Raw genomic sequence first — 22,540 nt, forward strand, 5'->3', positions numbered from 1 at the left:
TGGTGGCACTTGGGCTGTGCTCTGTGAAATATGCATGAAGCAGGTATTGTTGCTCAACAGCCTGGCTGTAGACAGGATCATTACACAGCACTTGTCAGCTCCTTACCTTTATTATAGCTGACACTCCATAAGAAGCTTGTAATGAGCCCAGTTAATGAATAATACATGCCAACTGAAATCCTAGAGGGGCACTTCTATTTCCTACAGCTAAGAAATAACTACAGAGCACCAGAATTCATGTTACTATTTGCCTGATATGAGCAACCTAAAGGCAAGTATTCATAAGCTACCTCTGTGAGGGAGTCTCTAGTCTGCCGTACTTTTCAAAAGGTGTGCTACATTGGCATGGATACCTATGAGCACTCTGCACCTGAAACATCCGTTTTCAGTTGCCAGTTAATTTAATGCAGTTCATCACTTAGACAGGGACAAGAACTCCTGAAAAAAGCAGAGCACCTGAAACGTTCTTGCTATCCCTTTTCAGAGCAGAATTAACCATTACTTGTTCCTCGCCAGCCCACGGACCCAGCCAGCCTATCGTTTGACTGTGGGAGAAAACCAGAGCACCATGTGAAAACCCATGCAGACATTGGACAACACGCAGACTCCACAGAGAAGGAGCTGGCATGAAATCTGACACAGAGCCCAAGAGCTATGAAGTGGCTATGTTAACCATCACATCACTGTGCCACATGAACAAAAAAAAAACAATTGAATAATTCAATTATCATTTGACAAACTATACTTATATTTAAAAAGATACTTATTTTATATATAAAGGTATATAAAGGGTGTAAAGATGCTTCAGAATGTGACCTACAGGTGCCTGATAAGAACAGATTAAAATAAGGGGTTTAATCAATGTAGTCACAAATATTGCAGAAAAACTGGATAAATCCAGTGAGTTTGGTTCCATTGAAAAATCCAGACTTCGGTTACCCTTAACAGACACTGCACACGCGGATTTTCCTCACGCTTGGCTGCACCGTTTTCAAATGTCCTGGAGTTTAGCAGAATGTGAAAGGATAAGAGGACAACATCCGAGTTCTTCACACAAACACGTTTCCATTTTATTTCTTAGAAAAAACAAATGACCTGATCTGCACATTTAATACACCACAACAGAGGCAGACACATCATATACATGATTGTAGAGCATTTTTGCTTACACCTGAGAAGAAAAAAAAAAACTGAGATAGGTAGCCCTTGGAACCGCTTCCTTGAGTTAATTCTTTGGCTGCTGTGGCTCTGCGTCGGTGTGATCACACAGCAGGGCAGGGGAGGGGGGGCGATTCTTACATCAGCCATCCTTGTTGGCCTTGCTTCTTCGTAATCCCTTCTTTGGGGCCGGCTGCTCCCTCACACAACAGTCGCACACCCAGCATCCTGAAAAACACACAGGTCACTGTCCGTTCTCTCCCTTCAACACCTCCGCACAACGCAGCCGTTTCTTGCACTCGGAGACCTCACGCCAGCGGCTCCCAGTTCCCAGTTCCCAGTTCCCAGCGGGCTGCGTTCCAGCCGAGCCCTCAGCGACACAATCAAACCCTCCGTTGACTTAACAAGAAGAAGATGAATCTTCTTTGTTCCAAGAGCTCTTAAACGTGTTGGGAGCTTCAACTGTTGTATTTTGGAAGTGAAATAAAATCCCAAACTTGCGACGAGAAAGGAAATGCCAATGTTCAACTGAAGCAATTTCTTAGATCAATTACGGCTTCAATTATCTAATTAAGGAGGGGCGGAATGACAGCAGGAGTGTGGGTCACTGGGACCGGGGTTGGCCTTAAGCTCTCCGTCACCGTGAATTCTAGAAAAACAGCCAGGTCAACTGGAACAGCTTGGCATATATGATAAATAAGACAGCGCATCAATACAATGTATTTGTGAGGTTCCTTTTATGATCACTCTTACAGTAAATCTCAATAGAAAAAATGATCACAGTGAAAATTAGATTATGGGGACCATAACTGGACAATTATGTTGAGGAGCCTTCCCTAGTGTCTAATTTACTGATACCCTGTGCAATGAGCATGTGGATTTCGGTTATCTAATTAAGCACTGGCAAGCTCTGGCAAGCTGCTACAAAGACTAAGATGTCAAAGCCTCGCAAACCATCCAGGCATGATAATTCAGGCTGACCTAAAGGACTGAAGGATGAGCGTATAGGAAAGTTGAAAAATAAGGTCCATGTGATAACCAGTCCAACTGTGCATGCTTTTCACTGCGTCACTGTCCTACTCAATTGTACATCACATCAAACTTCAGTGGTGCAGATGGGACTTATAATTACATCTCGCCACTGTGCACTGCAAGTACATACAAGTAGCCAGCAGCCATATCACTCTGCAACTCACAACTGGCAACCCACTGAAGCTAAGCAAGTGTGAGCCTGGTCAGTACCTGGATGGGAGACCTCCTGGGAAAAACTAAGACTGCTGCTGGAAGAGGTGTTAGTGGGGCCAGTAGGGGGCGCTCACCCTGAATCTGTGTGGGTCCTAATGCCCCAGACAGGGACACTATACTGTAAACAGGCACCGTCCTTCGGATGAGATGTAAAACTGAGGTCCTGACTCTCTGTGGTCATTAAAATTCCCAGGGTGTTTCTCGAAAAGAGTAGGGGTGTAACCCGAGTGTCCTAGCCAAATATCCCATTGGCCCTGACCAATCATGGCCTCCTAATAATCCCCATCTATGAATTGGCTTCATTACTCTGCTCTCCTCCCCACTGAGAGCTGATGTGTGGTGAGCGTTCTGGCGCACTATGGCTGCTGTGGCATCATCCAGGTGGGGCTGCACACTGGTGGTGGTGGAGGGGATCCCCATTACCTGTAAAGCACTTTGGAGTGGAGTGTCCAGAAAAGCGCTATATAAGTGTAAGCAATTATTATCAATTATACAAGTGACAGGGTTGTGAAGCCTCTCAAGTTTACCTAAAGGAATGGCGTCCACACCGACGCAGAAGGTGTGGAAGCCGCGGTCACACTTGTCGCAGAACATCATCTCCTCCTCGTGATGGGGCTGCTGGCAGACCGTGCAGGTCTTGCACTCCATGCACTGCCAGGGGTAGGTCTTGATCAGGGCCACCAGCGCGGCAGTCATGTCCAGGCAGGAGGGGTGGCCTGCAGCGGACACAGGACACGCCGTTACCGAGGAGCGCCGGACGGCCCTCAGCGCGCTCGCCAAATTGATTCCTGCTGAAACTCGGATTTTTATTAGGGGGGGGTGGGGGGCAAACAAACCGTTTTCAATTCTCATTGTTTTTGGCAAAACAAAATCTGGCCTTGGAGCCATAAAGCCAACATGTTGCATCGGTGAAAAAGAAAAGGAAAACACAGCTACGGTCAAAGCAGTCTGAATTGTTTTACTTTGTACAACAGCCTACGTGCACGTTTGGCGTCTCAAACTCAGGTCCTGGACAGCAAGTCTTCTGGTTTTTACTCCCTACACATTTTCAGTTACATTAGAAGGTCTTATTAACAGCGTATTTGTAATACCTCCTACCAGGGTCTGAAGTGATACATAGGGAATCAAAATGATAATGATGGAAATGTTTTGTGTAACTAACTGTAAAAGACCTTACGGAAAATTCCAGAAATGTCTGGATCAGAGAACAATCAGGTTAACTGTTTATCTGACTGTACAGGTTGCAACAAAGACCAGAAAACACAAGACACCCCAGCAACTGAGTTTGAGAACTCTGCTGTTTGTATTGCCTTAACATGACAAGAACCACTTAATGGTCTATTCTCCAAAGAAATTTAAACTTTTATATGCAGTTAGCACACTTATTTTGGTGATAAACTGTAGAGAGTATGCTAACATGATGTCTCACTTAGTAATGTGATGCACTTGAGTGTATGACACTGAACAATGAAGCATGGCTGCATAAAAATTAACATTTAAAAGCAATTTAAAATATATTAGTCAACGATAATATTACAAGTACCATACTATATAACATAACATCACATTATGAGCCCTATACAATTTCTTGCATTAGGAATGATCTTTTCACATACCCCAGCTTGCTCTCCATGAGACACACAGACAGAGAGAGAAGCTGGGGGTCAGAGTGCAGGGTCAGCCATTTTACGGCGCCTCTGGAGCAGTTGGGGTTAAGGGCCTTGCTCAGGGGCCCGACGGAGTAGGATTCCTCTGACGGCTGCAGGATTTGAACCGGCAACCTTCCAGCCACAGGCGCAGATCCTGAGCCACAGAGCCACCGCTCTGCTCAACAACTGAGAGAGAGAGATGGGACAGAGCGTCTCTCTCTGTATATTAAGAAGGACTGAAAATTTAAATTGGAATGCTCTGAGCAACACAGGATGAACCATGACTGCATTAACCATTTACCTACATTAACCACCCCGAAATACAGTTATTTGGTACGACATTAAGGTTTCAGGCTACGGGGACCAGGATTCTGCATACCGGATAGTATTCGGCAACAAGAACACAGTTTGCATGTCAGCTGGATTTGAAGACTCAGGCTCTTTGCTGTAAACTCTGTTACTACCAACATACTGATAGCGATGATGTGTGGCAGCACAAAAACCAGACCTGTGTAAAAATGCTATGGAATGGGAGTCTTTTTGGTTTCCCAGCTGTACCACTTTTTAATGGGGCCTGCAAGCTATTCTGAACAGCTTTACTTTGTGTGTAGAGAGTGGCAATCAATCAAAAGCTAGTATCACTTACCACTGTTGCTGCACTGGGAGCAGTGAATGAGACTTTCAGGCTTCCCTTTCTTGTTGGACTCCTTACCCTTCAGACATATTCCACATATAGCATTTGGAATGACCTTTGGCTGGAAGGGCAGAACAATGCTATAAAAACCAGAACAACAGAGCCCACAGCAGGAGTGGACATTGGTTTCAGAAGCAACAGGGAGACAAAAAGTTGAAAAAAGTACTAGAAATCATTCCCCTCAAACAGCTTTGTGCGTCCAAACTACAAACAAGAAGTTATCAACTTGCAGGCAAAACACAATTTTGCCAACAAATGTTTTTCAGACATGCAGTTTTTAAGCTTGCATCTCTCTTTGCAAACATGTAGTCGTTTTCCAGACGCTACAGGAATGTGGAATGATGTACTCCGTCTGTCTGCAAAGCCTTGTAACTTTTACTGGTTGCAATTTAAATATTACGTGTATTTTCATATTAAAATAATTCATGATTTTCATAACATTTAGGTATAGATTTTTTTTTACAAAAGTAGAGCCTGCTGACGGTCAGATAAAACGTTAGATTAGCTGCTTTTCTGAAGTTTAAGTATGCTTTAAACAACAATAACTGTAATGCAGAATTTACCCAGGAAAACAATCTACATCATGGTCAAGAGACACTCGTATTCAACTGGTTCTGTTACTGTAATTGGTAGGGTAGCAGAACACATGAGAACATGGGAAGAACACATTGGTGGTTATCCTCGGGCTCACTCTTTTAAAAGATGCTCACAATGTCACTTATATTTTGTGTGCACATGCATAAATAAATGTGACAAAACCCAAATCATCCGAGAATTACTGTGAATTTATAATCCCAATCAAACACTGCTCGTCTTCAAAAAACGGCTCCACTACAGTCTTGCATTTCCTACCCTCCTACAGCATGATTTAAGCGGAAAGAATAGCAAAAAAAAATCAAGTGTAACCTAGCAGGAAGAAAGTAGCAGAGAGGAAAAAAAAACAATAGGGATTACAGCAGAATTTTCAGGAATGTGCAAACTCTTTATTAGGATCGGAAGCAGGGCTTGGACAAAAAGTACAATGGAGTGATTACATAAAAAAATAAAGGCCCCTTTCCTGCAGTTACGCACAGAACTAAGGTATAGCAATGCATCGCTGAAGTATGCCAAACAAGGACGTCGGACAGGGTACACAAAAAAAAGTTTACTTCCTTGCACTTTAAAGAAACAAGAGAATGTTTATAAAGAGTGGCAGAATAATACTGTCTTGACTTAGTGGGTTTTGACTTGGCTGATGTTTCCTGCGCATGAATTAGCAATGCCCAAGTAGTTCCTATTAATTAAGATTTAGTCAGGTAATTCCTGAAATAAATTAAATGGAAAAATGTAACCAGAAACCATGTGCATTCTGTCACTGTGGAAAAAAGTATCCTTAAAAAAATGCACCTATGTTTACTAATTTTTTACTTTACCTAAAGATTTAGGGTATAGACAATACCCTAGAGGCCTTGCTGTCCGAACACTAGCACTGTCAAAACCTTCAGTGCCCACTAGCCACTCGGGAGAAAAAACTACAACTGAATAGTGACTCCACAACGTACAAATTGACCACATTAAAATGAAAGCAACACGAGAACACAAACCTGGAAAAAATCAGTTCGTAGTCCTATTAAAAAAAAAACCTGCTTCTATAAAATACCAATTCTGAAACAGCTTGACGGACTAGTATTATAACTGCAACCTTGCTAAAAACAAATATTTGAACTCTTTTTTTAAATGATAAAAAAAAACTAAATGCGAGAATATGAACTAAAACATACCAAAAAGATAAAACATACCAACGATTAAAAATTACAATAGTAACTGTTTTTACTATCAAAAATCTTTGTAGAAAGAAAAAAAGTGGAAGCTTAATGAAAGAGGCAGGTTATTTTTAAAAACATTAACATACTTAAAAGACATTTATGTTTGTTTTGCACTTATCTCTAGTTATGTGTTCTGAACAAAACTTGTCACTGTTGAAAGTGACAGCATACATATAGCAGCAAGATCTTCTCTTTTGAGGAGAATGTCCTAAATGAAACTCTATGTCCATAAAACTACTCTTTAATGAATCACAAGAACATAACCCTGGAGTTTAAAATCCAAGAATATCAAAATTCGCCCTCTAAAGATGTCCCTTTCTTTTAACTCTTTATACCAAAAATAAGTTTTCATGACAAAAAAAGCTGCAGAATAAGATGTTAGAAAAGTATTTTGTTTCATGCTTAAGAACCTACTCTTGGACAACGGGATATTATTATTATATGCAACGAAGACTTTCTAAATAGTGACCTATTCTTGCGTTTTGTTTCGGTAGAAAGTCTCGTGGAAAAATATTAGTGACAGCCTTACAATACAAATACCAGCAGCACAACAATTTCAAGACAAGTGGGAAGATAACATGCAAAATATTCAGCAAACACTGTATATCACCATAAAGTACTTCACAGTTAAAACAGTTCATAGTCTGCAAAAATATTAGCTTTAAGCTAAAACACTCCTGACACCAGAGGTGTGCCAGTTAAAGAATGCCATAAAAATAGCTGGATAGGTTTTGTGCTACCAAAGAAAACCCTTATAAGATCACTGAGGCTAATCCACAAAAAACTATTCTACTTCACACAGGATCAAGTTGCTTCTAATACGATCTGTACTGTAACTAATGTGGCCCAAAAACTGGGCTATTATTTAAAAAACAACACTGAACATTTCTTCCCGTGCAAGCCTTTGACCAGAAAATACCAACCCTTCATTGAGAGGAGCTGAATGTGACTGTTCTAAAGTGCAGATCAAAATGGGAGCTTTTAAGAGCAGAGAACTCGAATGCACAGGCCAGCTGGTATGTTTGTTTCCCCGAAGAAATGGAACTGGAAATCCAGGAACGTCTTTAAAGTGCTGATTCCGCTAGTGCTATATTAACCCTCAAGAGAGGTATAAAACATCAAGTGAAATTTACAGATAAAATGTTTACAGTTAACATTTTCCTATGCATTATGCTTAACAGTCTATCCTACTATTAGTGTTTTTCTAAAGCAATAATGAAGGACAAAATCTGCATCCTTCTAGTTTGGCGATAGTGCTAGTTAAAGAAAACTATTTTTCCGGATCTGTAACATTACAAGACATTCTACAGCTGCAATAAGGCTCTGACCACTTCTAGCTTGGTCATTCTTACAAACTAAGTATTTATTAGTGTTTCAGAAGGCAGAGACAGTTACTGGACACCCAGTGCAGGATTCACAATACAAGTTCACACAATTCATTAAGCTTTTTTTAACAAATTTATGATGTTCCTTTTCTAGGCTTTGTATCTTCACGTTATATCCTACACTTTACCCTGCATAACAAAGAACGGTTTCACAAAGTTAATTTGCTGGGATTTTAGTACTCATTTTCGTCTTGCTTCAGTTGTATATTATGTATATTGTAGAGTACTCTGAGTTTGTTGAAAAGAATTCCAAAATAAAATGATCACTCTACTACAAGGAAGAAACGAGCTGCAGCAGCAAGGAGGTGTACTATAGGGGTGAAAAGCTGTGTGACGGCAAAAGTATTTCTCATTCCTATCAACTACGATTTCGGACAAGCACTAACATTTTACTGTAGTGCTCAGACACAGCCGTAAAAATGTTAATTCAGATAACTGAATACCTTCCCCAGTACCACATTTATCAGGGATATAAGCAATTAAATATTATAATCAACAAATTCCACTACACTGGTGGTCTTAGAATCAGTTATTGAAAATCTTGAAACGTTATATGAAAAGTATAATGAGTCCTAGGGATTTCTAATTAATTCTAATAATTACTCAAACCATGACAATAGAAACTATAACCACTGGTAAATATGTGTCTCTGGAACATGATACCTCAGTAATGTTCAAGGTAGTGTTTGCTGCCATGAAGACGGATTATTCTCCTTCTGCATCCCAGGTTACTGACTTCTGCAACGAGCAGTCCCAGTGCAAATCCCACAAGGCTGACGTTTTGCAGGGAGGCAGGACGTATTCTCAACAATGATCAGACTTACTATATCAGTACTGGGGGATAGGCACAAGTGCCACATGTTATGCTTTCACCCTTGTATAAAATAAAAGGTCCAGATTTTACCCTTACAAAAAATTAAACGTCTTCCCACAATCTGCCTCTGTAACATTTGAATATGCAGCCAATTAAAGATATACACTGATAAACACATCTTCTGTAAACATCAAAATGCAATTAAAGGGAGGTAGGTGAAATGTTTCTTAACATTATAAAAGTAATTCTGAACACAGAAATATGTGATTGTGAACCCTTCAATCCTTCAGCTGCTTAAAAAAAAAGCAAGGACCACCGACTTTAAAATAGTAGTAGAGCATCTAACCTAGTAGATGTATGAGGACTTTCAAAATCCTCTCAAACTCCTTCATTCTCCGGTTCCCTTTTTGACCGCAGGCCTGGGGCACACCCATTGTGCACATTTCACTTACTGAATCGGGTTCAACACGACACTCCTGGGATGGCGATTTTTGGGTCATTTTTTCTGTCGTATAAATGGAGCACACCGTTTCCCCTGCAAAACATGCCTGGTGTTTCTGTCCACAAAACCTGCCTTTCCAGAACTAATTCTCAGCTTCCCTCGACTCCACCATGTAGATTTTTTTTCTTACCAATATCCTGACATTCAAAGACTGCAACAGAAACATAGCAAGAAAAATGTTGGGCAGTTTTTTTTTTTCCCCTGGTGAATTTAAAGAGACTATCAGGTTTAAAGATCATCAAAATAATCTAACCTGAAAGCAACAGCAACACTTCCATTCAAAATCTATCTCCTGCCACGTCTTCTGAACTGACACTTCTGTGAAGCTGCTACTTATATCTGGCTGTTGCCAACACAAACATTTCCCTTTTCCATTTTACTGCATTACAATCTGACAGCACGATATTTCTGGGTGTCCCGGTTTGTCTCGGAAGGGACTCACTAACTCCTTTGAAAGAGAATGCTTTGCAAAATAATTAGCAGCTGTGTTAGCTGCTTCGATACTCAGGAGTCCATGTGACCCAGACTCTTCACCAAACTTGTGCCCTCCTTTGAAGAGGCCTGGGCACCAACTGCCAATGATGTCTCTCAGAATGACGAGCGTATAAATTTAGATAAGTCTAAACATGCCCTCATGTCTGCAGTGAAACAAGGAGGAAAATATACAGTGCAATCAATTATAAAAATGACTCAGGTAAGCCACACAGAGCCTTTTTTAATAGATAGGTTTTCTGTATGTTATTTTTTAACATACAAATGTAAAATGTGGGCTACAAACCTTCACATCCATTTCTGTTATGCAGACCAGCTACTTCAAACTCAGATTATGCTGCGAATGACCAATTTTTTGCACCGAGATTAACAGCACTGCTACCAAGCTACAAGAGTCCAATTGGTACAGCAGCCCTGGTGGGAAATCAAAAATCAGATCTTTCGTGAAACCAATAAATACCGTTGCAACTTCCATAAAATGTTTTGGAGACATAGGAAAACATATTTGGAAAGACAGAATATTGTCACACATGCCTCAGGCCTGACCAACCTCACCAAGTCCTCTTTTGATTCTGCACAACACTGTCTGTGCACCTTCGCTGACTCAATAAAATGGCAGAATGCCCTGCAGCACATTCTGTCATCCCCAGAGTCTGACCATATTTAACATGACTGCACCTGAATAATCCATCTCGATCTTGGACATCCATAGTGTGACCTTACAAATAAACATAAATGCCAGATCTATCCAAAAGCTCTCAAATTCTCTGGATGGAACAGTAAAATGTTTTTTTATGCTACTAAATAGAATATAAATCTAGTTGTTAAATCCTTTTATTAATATCAAACGTTAGCTGTTTTGCCTCCGCTCACTTGCCTTGCAGTCATATTGACAGGTTAGCAGCTCAGAGGTATGTCATTAAAAGGCATTTGTAAAATACCTAAAATACCAGGAGGCCAAAACCTTAGGAAAAAAGGTCATAAAGTAATTCCAGAACGTGTCACTTGGAGATACTAAAATTATTGCTCTATACGATCAGAAGGAGAGACAGAGACGTGGGCCCACCTTAGTCGCCCGGCTCGGAATGAAACAGGAGTGGAAAGAAAGAAGAACGCACTCCGTGGTTTAGGGTGACAAGAAAGCCCCAAGAGAAAATGAAGCAACCTGGACAGACTGTGCGCGGCGTCAGGCCGATTCTAAAACAAAAAAAGCAGCTGCCGGCATGTTTGCCATGTGAGAAAGGGAGGAGAAAGGTTCTTTTTTTTTTGGAGAAAAGTCAGGGGCTTTTTTCTTCTACCTTGTACCCAGGGACAGATTTGTGTTGCACAGAACGTTTGGAACCATCTTTAGCTGGAGTCGCCGGCCTGTCCTTCGACTTGGACTTCCCCTGCACAGAGCTTTCCTGACTCTCGGTGGGACTGTCCCCATCGGACGTGTTCCCAGAAGAGCTTTCCTGTTGAAAGAACATGAGAACATGAGCTCGGGGTCAAGGAGGGCTCATGTGGCCCAGCGAGGGAGTTTAACTGATCCGCAGACCTCATCCAGCTGCTTCAACAACGGGGGCAGGGCAGCTCGTTCCCCACTCCCACAACCCTTTGGGTAAAGACATGCCCCCCCCGTTGACAGCTTTGAACGCACTTCCACAGAGTTTCCACTTGTTTCACTGTTCATCCTGGAGAAACCCCCTGAGCTGACTCTGTCAGCGCCTTTGAAGATTTGGAATACTTGTATCGGGTCCAAATTGGAAGGCCTCCAATGCTGTGAACTTGACGCGTCTTCCGCTTGGCAGTCCTTCCAGTTAACTAAGCCGTGCACTCGGGGTAGCTGGGGGACAGCACAGAGCAGTGGGCGAGCCTCTGGACTCTGGCAGGTTACAGGTTCAAGTCCCTGGTGGTGTCCTTGAGTGAGGTACTGCCCCCAGACCACCACCCCCCCCCAGCTGTACAAGTCGGGGGACCAGCAGGGCTGGGGCTGGGGTAATTCCTGTGCTGCTGTGGGGATCACATGATCTCAGGCAGGGCCGGTTCTGGGCACAGGAGAACTAGGTGACTGACCAGGGCCGCCAGGGGTCCCCCCCATATGCAACACAATATAGTGTTTTTAATTACCACATTCAATGGGAGTGAAAATATTAGAAGCCCATAATCATCTTAGATTACGACTGATCATAATGAAGTATGTAATAGGCTTTTAAAGAGCAGAAATGAGCTGGATTAGCAACCTCAAAACAGAGGCATGCCAAATCAAATAACTGTAAATACAAATCATTCCATTTTATGCAGTATTAATGTGGTTTGGAGTCTGTCAGATCACTGAAACTATCTATTTCATAGATTCACGTTTCTCGGAATCGTACACATGCTGTGCGAGTTGGGTGGCTAAACAGTACAGAAGTTCAGCAATTATACTTCATCGACATACAATGCATTGGTTTCCATGCAATTCCTTCTGTATTTCAATGAATGGGGGGTATTGTGAAGCCAACCTGTAGCCCTTCACAATTCAGTCTCTCTCCCAGTGACAGCGGCAGGAGCAGAGAGGACCTTTTCAGAGCTCAAGTTGACTAAAACACACCTGGCACAAGACCAGCTCAGTGGACAAGCATCAGTCATGCAGCAGGTAGACTCCTATCGTATGAAGGTGTACAGTAATTGATTATGATTTTGCCTCCCAAAAAAGTGAGGCAAAGTGATTCATAGAACAATATTGTTATGAGAATATTCCCATCTGTTCAGCCTCACTGATTTCACCTCCCTTCTTATTGAGCGCACTCGTTTTTTCTTAAATTTCACACTTAATTCCTTTCTACAAAGGTTACAGTGCAGTAATTTATAAGTTATAATTTTCCTGTTTATTGTTATTTATGTTCCTATTCATTACTTTCCAAGTTAAAAATGAATCTTTGTGAAATTGTGTGCTTCTTGCTCTTGTTATTCATTATGTGTGCTTCAAAGCTTGTTAATAAAAGCTTTCTTGTTATATATTTAATTTAATTGTTCTAAATAGTAAGATAAGGTTGGGATGGGGGCTGCTCATAATAGTGTATGTGCAAACTGTGATCTGCAGGGCTCCCAGAAACCTGGGGTCTGCCCCAGTCTCACAATGACTGAGTCCATAGTGCCACCTAGTGGACCGATGACAAATTCCAACCTCAGGTTTTGAAGACCTGAGAACGCAAGGGTTTAACACGAACATGTTCTTCGCAGCTCATCAATTGGACGATCTCTTCCTGAAAGAAGCCAGGGTAACAACTCTGATGACACGGGTGGGCAGCTTCTTCCAAATACTCACAAACCTTTGAGTAAGGAAGCCCCTCCTGTTCTCGGTTCTAAATCCACTTCCCTGTGGTTCTTCCTGGGTGTTTTCACATCCCCGAAGAGGAAAAAGGCTACTTCCTCGGCACACAGCATGAAGAAACTGATGAAGCCAGTCACAACAGCCACATGGCTCATCCTCTTTTATCTGTCAGAGTTATGACTCATGTGGAGGACAACTACATCACAGTCTCACATTACGTTTTTCTGTTGGTTCTTTGGACAGACATCATTCCTGTTGTCAGACCCAATGAGTTTTGGCCTAGGCCTCACCTCAGCCAGGGGTGCATGGTCCCCTACTTTAACCCCTGGGCTGCGTTTCTAGACTTGAGTCGAATTTGGAACTTTTACCAGATTCTCGACTGAAGTCTACGTCTGTGAAAAAACATCCCCCTTCCGGTGCTGAATCGACCGTTCTTTAGGAGTTTCACAATGCCCGCCGTAACCTTCCCATCATGCCATTCAAATATTTTTGACACCTCTTCCCAAACAATGAGGGGGCCTCACAGAGTGAAATGGCCAGTGCCTCATCTGAGCTCGCTGAGGGCCTACTCGCAGTCTGTCACGAGATTTCTTTTTAGCAATGTAAAAGAATAACCGGGCCAGATGGAGGGTCGACATACTTCAAAGCGCGAGTTCGTTAGTTCTGGCCAAAATAACGCCTGCTATAAAATGAAAAGGGAGAGTGAAAGATTCTCGGTGACCTATCAAAACACAGCGGCAAACACGGGTCGCTCCTGCTGGGCTGTAACCTCACCGGAGCACCCCTGCGAGGGAGGAAGAGCGAGAGGAAGACTTCCTCTCTTACCGAAGAGCCCTTTGTCTTCTTCTTCCCGTCCCCTTGGGGCTCCTCCGCATCGTCGGAGTCGCCCTCGCTGTCCAGGGCCGGCAGCTCGGGGTCCAGCGGGGGCTCGTAGAGGGCCGTGTTTAACGGCAGGTAGCGCAGCTCGTTGGGAGAATACCTGCGCCGAGAAATACAAAACCCGGGACTCAGCAATTATTCTTCCTGACGGGAGGGGGGGGTTGTCTCCAGCCCCAGTCCTGCAGAGCCCCCCTCCAGCAGGTCTGAGAGGCAGCCTTTAAATCATCGATTTCTCAAAGCCTGGATCCCTGGAGCTGTGACCACTTAAACGAGTGGCGTGTGTTCAAGGTCAAGTTCATCGCCGTGTGTACGCGAGCACAGTGAAATGCCTGCTTGTGCGCTTTCCTCACATGACAAAGACAAAACAGATGACATAAAAGAGGACCTGATATTGACATCGAAAATGACATCACAAATCTCGGAGGGCAATTATCATTTTAGCCAGCATTTAGGAAGCAGGTGTGTGCAAATTTCAGTCGTAGCAGAATCCTGAGTTCGGTGTAAAACAGAGTGGTGCAAGTGGGGGAGGATTTAAGAGGTGGAGTTCAGGAGTCTTATGGTTGTGGTAGAAGCTTTTCTTTGAACCTAAAGGACCAGGCTTTTATAAATCTTCTGCCTGAAGGAAGAAGAGAGAACAGTGCATGCCCAGGGTGGCGTATTTGCCGTTCTGAGGCAGCGTGTGGTGAAGACGGTCTGGATGGAAGGGAGTTCTGTACCAGTGATGGCCTCAGCTGTCTCCACCACCTTCTGCAGTTTTGTTTTTCCGTTGCGTGAGCTGAGCAGTTGCCATACCAAACTGTAATACATCCAGTGAGAATACTTTCAACAGTGCATCTGTAGAAATGCGTGAGTGCTTCAATTAAGCAATTTCAAGATCATTCAGAACAAAATATCAATTGCTCAAACAAATGCGCCTCGTGATTAAATAACAGGCGATTCGGGATGACTCATTAGAATAACCAGGTTCTGGAGCAGGCAGATTCCTCTGTATACCTAGGCATGATACAAATACATGAAAAAGGATTTTGGACAGCACCTGGGATCTTCTTGTCTGTATACAGAGACGAATACTGTTATTTGGTCACATAACGTGAAAACAGAGTGTTTAGAAGAGGCTGTAATTCAGGGATCAATGCCAGGATTGAGGTGAAACCCAGAGTAGCCGAAACTCAGACTAGTGATACACAGAGCTCACCTTGCGCTCTGAAAAAGCACCTCTGCTGGTTGTGCTTCTCGACAGCCATGTAATACAATTTAAAATCCCCAACAATACACTCGCTGATCGACACACTAGGACCCTGCACTGAAAATCCCGTCAGGTCTCTGGGAGCAGGAGAGAGAGATCAGACAGAATGTGGCGCGTGTTTCACAGGGTTTGAAACTATCTGCAGGCCAGTCGCATGCTTTCCACCCAACAGGATGCTGAGGATGTGTGGGTTTGAACTGTATATTTCAACACTTATCATGCATTCAAAAGGACTGCGATCTGGGGACTATCCAGCGATCCAAGGCCTTCCATGGAAATAAGTGTTATTTCCCTGAAAGCCCCTAACATTACAGCCAGTGAATCCGAGACTGTCACATGCATGCACACTGAACACTGTGATTTTACTCATACCTCTCCACCACAATGTTTAGACAAACTCAAGGTCTGCTGGCCACCTCCTGGCAGCAGATGAAATAGTATTACATACTGCTTTTACACAAAATCAATCTGGAAATCGATTAAAAACAGCCCGAGAACCATTTTCAGCAGCGCAGCCACTGAGACACTAGTGGGATCTTCAGACGTAACCAAGCTGCTCAGACGTCACCCGGGACTCCAGAAGTATGGAGACACAGCAAAAGCTGCTGTCTGGACATGACATTTATAGGCAGATGCCATACCCAGAAAGACAAATGGGACAGAGACTTTTAAAGGAAGCGTTTTAAAACAGATACCTTTTGTAATAGTCCTGAAACTGGCCAGGGATCAGGGCTACAGGGTAAGGCCCCATCTTGGTTCTCTCAGGAGGCAGGACTTTGTACTTTCCTTGGGGCACCTGGATAATCTGCAATGAGTGGGGAAAAATGAGACAGTTATCGGCCTATACAGAATCTGCAATACCCGTGGACTGCGCCAACGAGGAAAAATTTCACAGATACTAACCAAGGAACACGTCGTAACAAAACAGCCAGTGTTGGTCTCAAACCAACAAGACATTGGAACCAAACCGCGTTCGATCAACGATTACATATGATGGAACAATATACATTTTGTTTTCCTCCTTAGCATTGCTCATGCATCCTCCCAGCCTCTGTCACTGCTGCTGTCCCTGAACAGAGACAGTTTCAGCCATGCACACAAAAACCACCTCAAAACAGGTATCGCTTACAACCCCCTCCCGAAAGCCACGAGTCTGAATGAGGACAACAAATAGCTAATGATACAATTCCTCTCCCAGCTGTCTTGCCAGTTTCTGTTGCTTCCACATCTTTCCTGTAGAGGCAGGAGCACACGTTTTTCAATGACACATCACGATCTACACGATGGGATACACATCGAAATTGCACTTGGAAAAGAAGAAGTCACCACTTGCATGCGTCTGGAGGTCAAAATAAGCTCTTCTTTCTTCCATTCGCTCCCGGTTAAAATTGCTGTTGAACTCAGCGGCTTTCTTCGCAGCTTTCTTGATGTATTCTGGTACTTTGCTGGGTTCAACCTTCTGTGGGTTCTGTTGCTGCATTTGCTAAGAGAAAGAGGATATTCATTTCATCCACTTGGCATTCAAATGCAAGTGTACGTTTAAGAACATAAGAACAGTTCCAAATGAGAGGAGACCCTTGGACTAATCTAACTAACATTACATCACTTTATTAGCCCTATACAATTTCTTGCATTAGGAATTTGTCTTTTCGCATACCCCAGCTTGCTCTCCATGAGACACACAGGTACACAGACAGGAAGAGAAGCTTGGGGTCAGAGCACAGGGTCAGCTATTGTACAGCACCCCTGGAGCAGTTGGGGTTAAGGGCCTTGCTCAGGGGCCCATCGGAGTAGGATCTTTGACCGTTAGTAACTAATTGATCCAAGAATATCATCCAGCTGTTTTCTTGAACAAAACCAGGATATCAGTACTTCACTAAGTACCTCACACGAATTTTAGAATCTCGATATACAATGGTACATCTCCCCCTCCTGGGTTAGCCATGTTTCTATGATTCCAAGTATATCATAATTGCCAGCAGATTAGGTTGCCTTCAACTGTTTCTTCCAGGACGTGGAGCAAAGAAAATATCCAGATGCATGACAGCAAAAAACTGTTTTGATCAAACACCCCAAAGAGTATGTTGCTTTAATAACAAGAATATGATTTTTAATACAAAGAAAGGTTTCATATTAGCTGCAATGTGATCAAGCTCCATAAAAGGTAGTTATAATTATTACAGATTAGACTGGTAAATAGTCAAAGATGAGCCTTCTCAGTAGCAGTCCCAGGATTCAGGGTACTTACAGAGTACTCTTTAGTGATTCTCTGTCGCTCTCGTTCCTGAAGGATAACTGAATACTCAGCGTGTTTGACTGGGTACTCTTTAATCATCAGGTCAATGACTTCATCGCTGCGGACAGCCGTCAGCCCTGTCAAAAAGGCAAACTGTTAAATCGCACATTTACAAAAGGTCAAACAAAATGTGTTTTAACAATGTCCGTATAGGTTCAAAACCTGGTAAACATTACATTTGTGAAACATTCTGGATATGCATGAGAGGGTGAGGTATTTCTATAGCTACTACTTTATCAATCTCAAGAACAGCCTTTTCTTTTCCACAAGTGCTTTCTGACCAGCAGCTACAAAATTGCAGCAAAAGACGCTGGCTTTTTTTCAGGTGTCATTAATCACAATAACAAAGGCCGTGAAAGGTGTTCTGCCATCTGATACTCATCTGAATTCCTCTATATTGCACCAGTAATTTAACAGCTCTTTAGCTTTCTTCTCTTTCGTTTCTTCCAATATTGTCTATAGGCACAAGCCGAGAAGGGTAAACAAACTACAATTTTAGTGGCTGCTTGCAGCTACAAGTTACTCAGAAACACATGTGAGGAAAGTCTGAAACGAGAGGAGGCCATTTAGCACATCTAGGTCTTTTGTTTTTCTTTAGTAGCTAATTGCTAGCAGCAACATGGGAACATGTTTGGGAAGCTTGTTCCGGATACCCATTAACCCAACAAGATCAACAGCAGGGAGCAATTAAAACTTTGATTAACTGTGCTATGCCATTCCTATTTTGTAACCGAGAGCGTTTTCAAACTTAATAAGCTAAAAACTAGCCCAAGTGTCACTCTCTGGATAATGTATATCTCAGTTGCTGAGAAAAAGAAACTGGATCATAAATGATATACTTGAAGTTACATTATTTTCCTTCTGTGCAACTTTGTGCATTTCAGTCATCTCAATCTGCCTCAGATGAAGTCTAGATTCATAGCTATGAGGTTCAGTTTCTCTTTACTCAACTTCATTTGTCACGATACTTACACGGGTGCATAGTATAGTGAAAAGTGTTTCTCATTAGTCTCTCAGATGCAGTATATAAATAGAACAGCAGACAAGACCATAGGCAGAAATACAATAACACCTACAGTGTAAACAACAGTATGGTGCCAGTGCAAAATTGTCAAAAACTGTGCAAATACGCAAACAGAGAAAAGTATACAAACAGGACAAAAACAGTAACAACTAGTACAGTTTAAGTACAATTTTGGCTTGCATTCAGTTGTCGTGTATGCAGTGGTGTAGGAGTACAGTCATTGTGGGTACAGGAGGAAGTGAGGAGAGATCATAGTATGATGGGAGGGAATGAGGGCGTCACCAGCTTGACAGCTTTACCTAATGTGCACTGCGTTTCCGTTATCACATTCTGCTCTCTCAGGTACAGCTTTTCCTTGTGGGACAGGTCCCGCCGTTCCAGGTCTGTAAAAAGAACAGCTCCATGTTAAAGCAGTAAAGCCTCACAGTGAAGCCTTGATCACTCAGACGAATTACATCAGAATCTTCACCTATTTGTTATGCTCCGATTTTACACCAAGATAAGTGCACTATCTTAATAGAAGCTCCGAACTGCTTCCTGTGTGTCCTGTATGTCACAAAACCGGGCTGACCCAAACTCCAAACCCGGCTTCCTTCAGCCCACAGAAAACCCCCCTTGAAGCAGTGGGTTTGAAATTAGCAGATGGCAGGTGGACTTAAGTTATCATCTGGTTTAGGCCAAAGACAGATGGAAGAAACCAGATGTTTGGAATGTTTCTTCTGAAATAATGTTAAAGCAAGGCAGAAAAATCACAATTCTTTTATTGGTGAAGGGGCAATGTCATCAATGAAAACCTTTTTTTTGCGTTTATTGGCATACTGGTGTCACAGGCCTACCTGGATATTTGCGCTTGAACGAGGTGACCCCTAGGTATTCGCTGACTTGTTCCTGAAGCATGTAGTATTCTCCTGTGTCATCAGAAGGCCATTTGTACTCAATGAGATTTTCGGCGGGGAAGTATGTGGACCTGAGAAGAACAATGCTATTTCAGGGATATATGGGCACATGAGCTTTGTTATCTATGTTATCTACACACAGGTGTTTAAGGAAATCATCTTAACTTCCAGCAAGAATGTCTACCAAGATGATGTAAATACCCCAGATCCTGGCTGGAAGTGTCACAACTTCTGGAGCTGTCTCCCGATCCCATTCGACGACGTTTGGGAGCCTGGCTTCCATCATTGGAATTCTCCTCAATATCATCCTAAGGAAGAGGCCAATCAGAATATACGTTTCATATATTAGAATATGCTCTATGTGTTTAGCTACACTGGATGTTTCCGACTACAGATGACATTGCACACGAGCTGCAAGCAACAGAGCTTCAGAATTCAATTTTAAAAATGTAACTTGAAATTGACATGCAACAGCGTGCACTGCTTGTTTTATAGAAAGGGCTGTTAAACCACCACAGCCAGCTAGACGCGTCTTGCTAGCACAGCGGTCTTCTTCAGAGCCAACGGAGAAACACGGTCTAGAGGACGCGACTGGGAACTACGTGGAAGCACAGAACTGAGAACAAGAGACATAGGAGGGTGCAGGCTAGATAGGCCTCCTCTGGTTTTCATTCGTACTGTATATTCCTATGGATAAGTCCACCGATAAAACACTTGCCCGCAGTTCAGAGCTTCCATGTGTAAAACAAAATCACTCTGTGGAAACAATAGAGAGGATATGTCTGCATTCTGACCTCTTTAAGTAACAAAATTCGTCCAATAATAATAATTGGATTGGATTTCAGCACTGATATGAATCTAGAAAAACATCAACAGCTTCCTGAGCACATCTGCCACATTCACCACTGGAAAGACCAGCAGAAAGTCCAGCAGATACTGTGTGTTCAGTCTGTTGCTGCTTTATGTAAAATCCCCAAGGGGCTCCTTCAGAATGAACAGGGAAACATGACCCTGAGCACACAGGGGGACACAATGGGGATGTGTGCTCAAAACTCAGAAGCAGACACATGTCATTTCCAGGGGCAGTGAGAGTCTGGATTAAGCTACTCAGCTGGTGAACCTGACACCTTCACTTCTTTCACAAAACTTCTGGCTGTGCCCTTCAGATGAATTAGCTATAACTAAACAGGCTAGATGTGCCTAGCCTCAAGAACAGCCTCCAAACTATGTGTTATTTTGTATACCATTAGTGTTGAACGGGTTTTACTTTTTACTACTTTTGAAATGCAAATCCAAAATCAATTTAAATGCGAGCTTCGTTTTATCGAGATATCTCTCTGCTTGCCCCATCTACGGAGAGTATCTTAATACATCAGGCACAGTACACTGCATTTTAAACCATTCTGCCCTACATCACCTCCACGTTTTTACAAAATAAATTTTTAATTAACAAATTTCATCGCTGATGCACAACTGAAACTAATATTTAATTTTGTCACGTTACCCAATATCAAGAGAACATTCGTTATATCAATAATTCAAAATAAGACGGTAATACCTCTTGCCAAAAAAGGTTCCTAAAGCACCACCAATTAAAAAAATAAAATATTAAAATATGTCTGAATAGTCCTATCCTCCTTCCTAAATAACGCCGTTTTCCGTCCCATTGCTGAAGTCAATGAAACTTGAGCACATATCCAGTGAGGTTTTTTTGTAATCTAACATTAATGTCTTCGTACATTTGTAATCTTTGTCTAGACAGTAGCAAACGTGGACTGAGCGGAGAAAGACACGATTAAATAAATAAATGCTCAACTAAAAAAATCAGAAATTTGCACCAGAAACTTTTGACTTAAATGATCATTTTGGATAAAGCGAGCAGTTATGGTACAGACTCAGGTACGTCTTGCAGATGACAGTAGTTCTCGCTTGATCAGACGCGCTCTGCAAAACGCATTATACAAAACCTGTCCATATACCTCCTTAACCAACAGCTGAACACTTGCCGAATACGAAACAGTGTAAGCACACCTCAAAACACACACACAAACAAAATAACAAAATACAGACATGCCATCATCCATCCAATACTGCACCGATGGCACTTTTGATGACCGAGTTTTCCCAATAAAAAAACAAAAGAACTTTGTCAAATCGACCGTGATCTCTTTCCCGTTTCCGTAGAAAACACTTTCCGTGTAATACTCCTGCCTCTGCAGTGCACCTAACCTGGTTCACTGTTTGGCTTCTTGCAACTGTTCTTTCTGTTTTTACCTTGGTGGAGTGTGCCCCCGGAGTAGCAGGGCTGCTATCACACGATCTCGACGGTAGGACTGCAGCCATGTTTACACTCTGGAGTCTCCTTGTCCAGCAGATATAAAGCTACCCCAAGGAAACAAGCTACGCGTAACACAAAGTACCCCCCTTCGTGGACTTTGTGTATCTTTTAAAGTTTTCTCGGCTAATTTTAACATCTATACAACCCTGCGTGAGATGTTCGCTACAGATGCAGGCCCCAGCTCGTCAGACGTAACCATTATTCTTCATAATAACGCCACAATATAAAACTTTTAAGAGTTTCGTTTGACCCTGGAACAGACTAACCGTTCTGTTTGTTTATGAATGTCAACTTTTTAAAAAAGGTTAACCTGCATTAAACCTGCAGTTGCGATTTCGGTTTACAACAGTTTCCATCGATAAAAAACGGAAAGGATCCTAACTAGGAGAAAAATGGCGGGGACTCGGGGTGGACTACGCGGAGAATAACAATCATTTTGATTGATGGGCGTTTGTAGACGCCATCTTACCTAGGTATCAACACAGTGGATCGAAGTCACTTCAGCACAATATTTCCACAGTATCCACCCGTTATCGGAAAAACACTTATTCCTGGCGAGGGTCGCTGCAAACCCAGCAAGCCTGATTGATTAAGTGTAGCAGAGCAGTCTTCCACAATACGTTTCAATTTTACAACATGTAATACTACTCATAAAAATTATTTGGTTTTATATTTCATTCCAAAATGCTTCATAAATAAAAGAGAAATCCCTTCACCCACCACTGAATTGAATCCCCCCATTTTGGAGATTTTATAATAATAATAAAATAATAATAATAATAATAATAATAATAATAATAATAGATAACGCTTACATAC

At 42.3% G+C, this 22,540-nt stretch overlaps 1 protein-coding gene across 2 annotated transcripts; it reads right to left on the reverse strand.

Annotated features, from left to right (window-relative positions):
- Nucleotides 1-1,045: 1,045 nt before the first annotated feature.
- On the reverse strand, nt 1,046-22,132 carry phf10 (PHD finger protein 10). 2 transcript variants are annotated; one of them, XM_088610500.1, is made up of 12 exons: nt 21,658-22,132; nt 19,585-19,691; nt 19,324-19,454; nt 18,787-18,870; nt 17,416-17,540; nt 16,501-16,650; nt 15,863-15,972; nt 13,817-14,021; nt 11,043-11,198; nt 4,699-4,807; nt 2,931-3,119; nt 1,046-1,386 (listed from the first exon to the last, which is right to left on the reverse strand). In XM_088610500.1, the coding sequence occupies exons 1-12, from the start codon at nt 21,724-21,726 to the stop codon at nt 1,301-1,303; spliced, it is 1,521 nt and encodes a 506-aa protein (XP_088466626.1). In that variant the 5' UTR covers nt 21,727-22,132; the 3' UTR covers nt 1,046-1,300. The 2 variants fall into 2 exon arrangements, with proteins under 2 accessions (XP_088466626.1, XP_088466628.1); XM_088610502.1 differs by having other exon boundaries at nt 13,868-14,021; nt 21,658-22,131.
- Between the last annotated feature and the right edge of the window lie 408 nt (nt 22,133-22,540).

Source organism: Lepisosteus platostomus, chromosome 17 (genome assembly GCF_059453375.1).
Source record: "Lepisosteus platostomus isolate fLepPlt1 chromosome 17, fLepPlt1.hap1, whole genome shotgun sequence".
Lineage (NCBI taxonomy): Eukaryota > Metazoa > Chordata > Actinopteri > Semionotiformes > Lepisosteidae > Lepisosteus > Lepisosteus platostomus.

Bases quoted from the DNA above. Each gene is read 5' to 3' on its own strand.
- phf10 (XM_088610500.1), bottom strand. From the start codon at position 21,726: ATGGCTGCAGTCCTACCGTCGAGATCGTGTGATAGCAGCCCTGCTACT. The intron at 19,692-21,657 runs GTAAAAACAGAA...CCTCTTCCTTAG, and splicing joins CGGGGGCACACTCCACCAAG to GATGATATTGAGGAGAATTC. The intron at 14,022-15,862 runs GTATCTGTTTTA...TTCTCGGCGCAG, and splicing joins TTTCAGGACTATTACAAAAG to GTATTCTCCCAACGAGCTGC.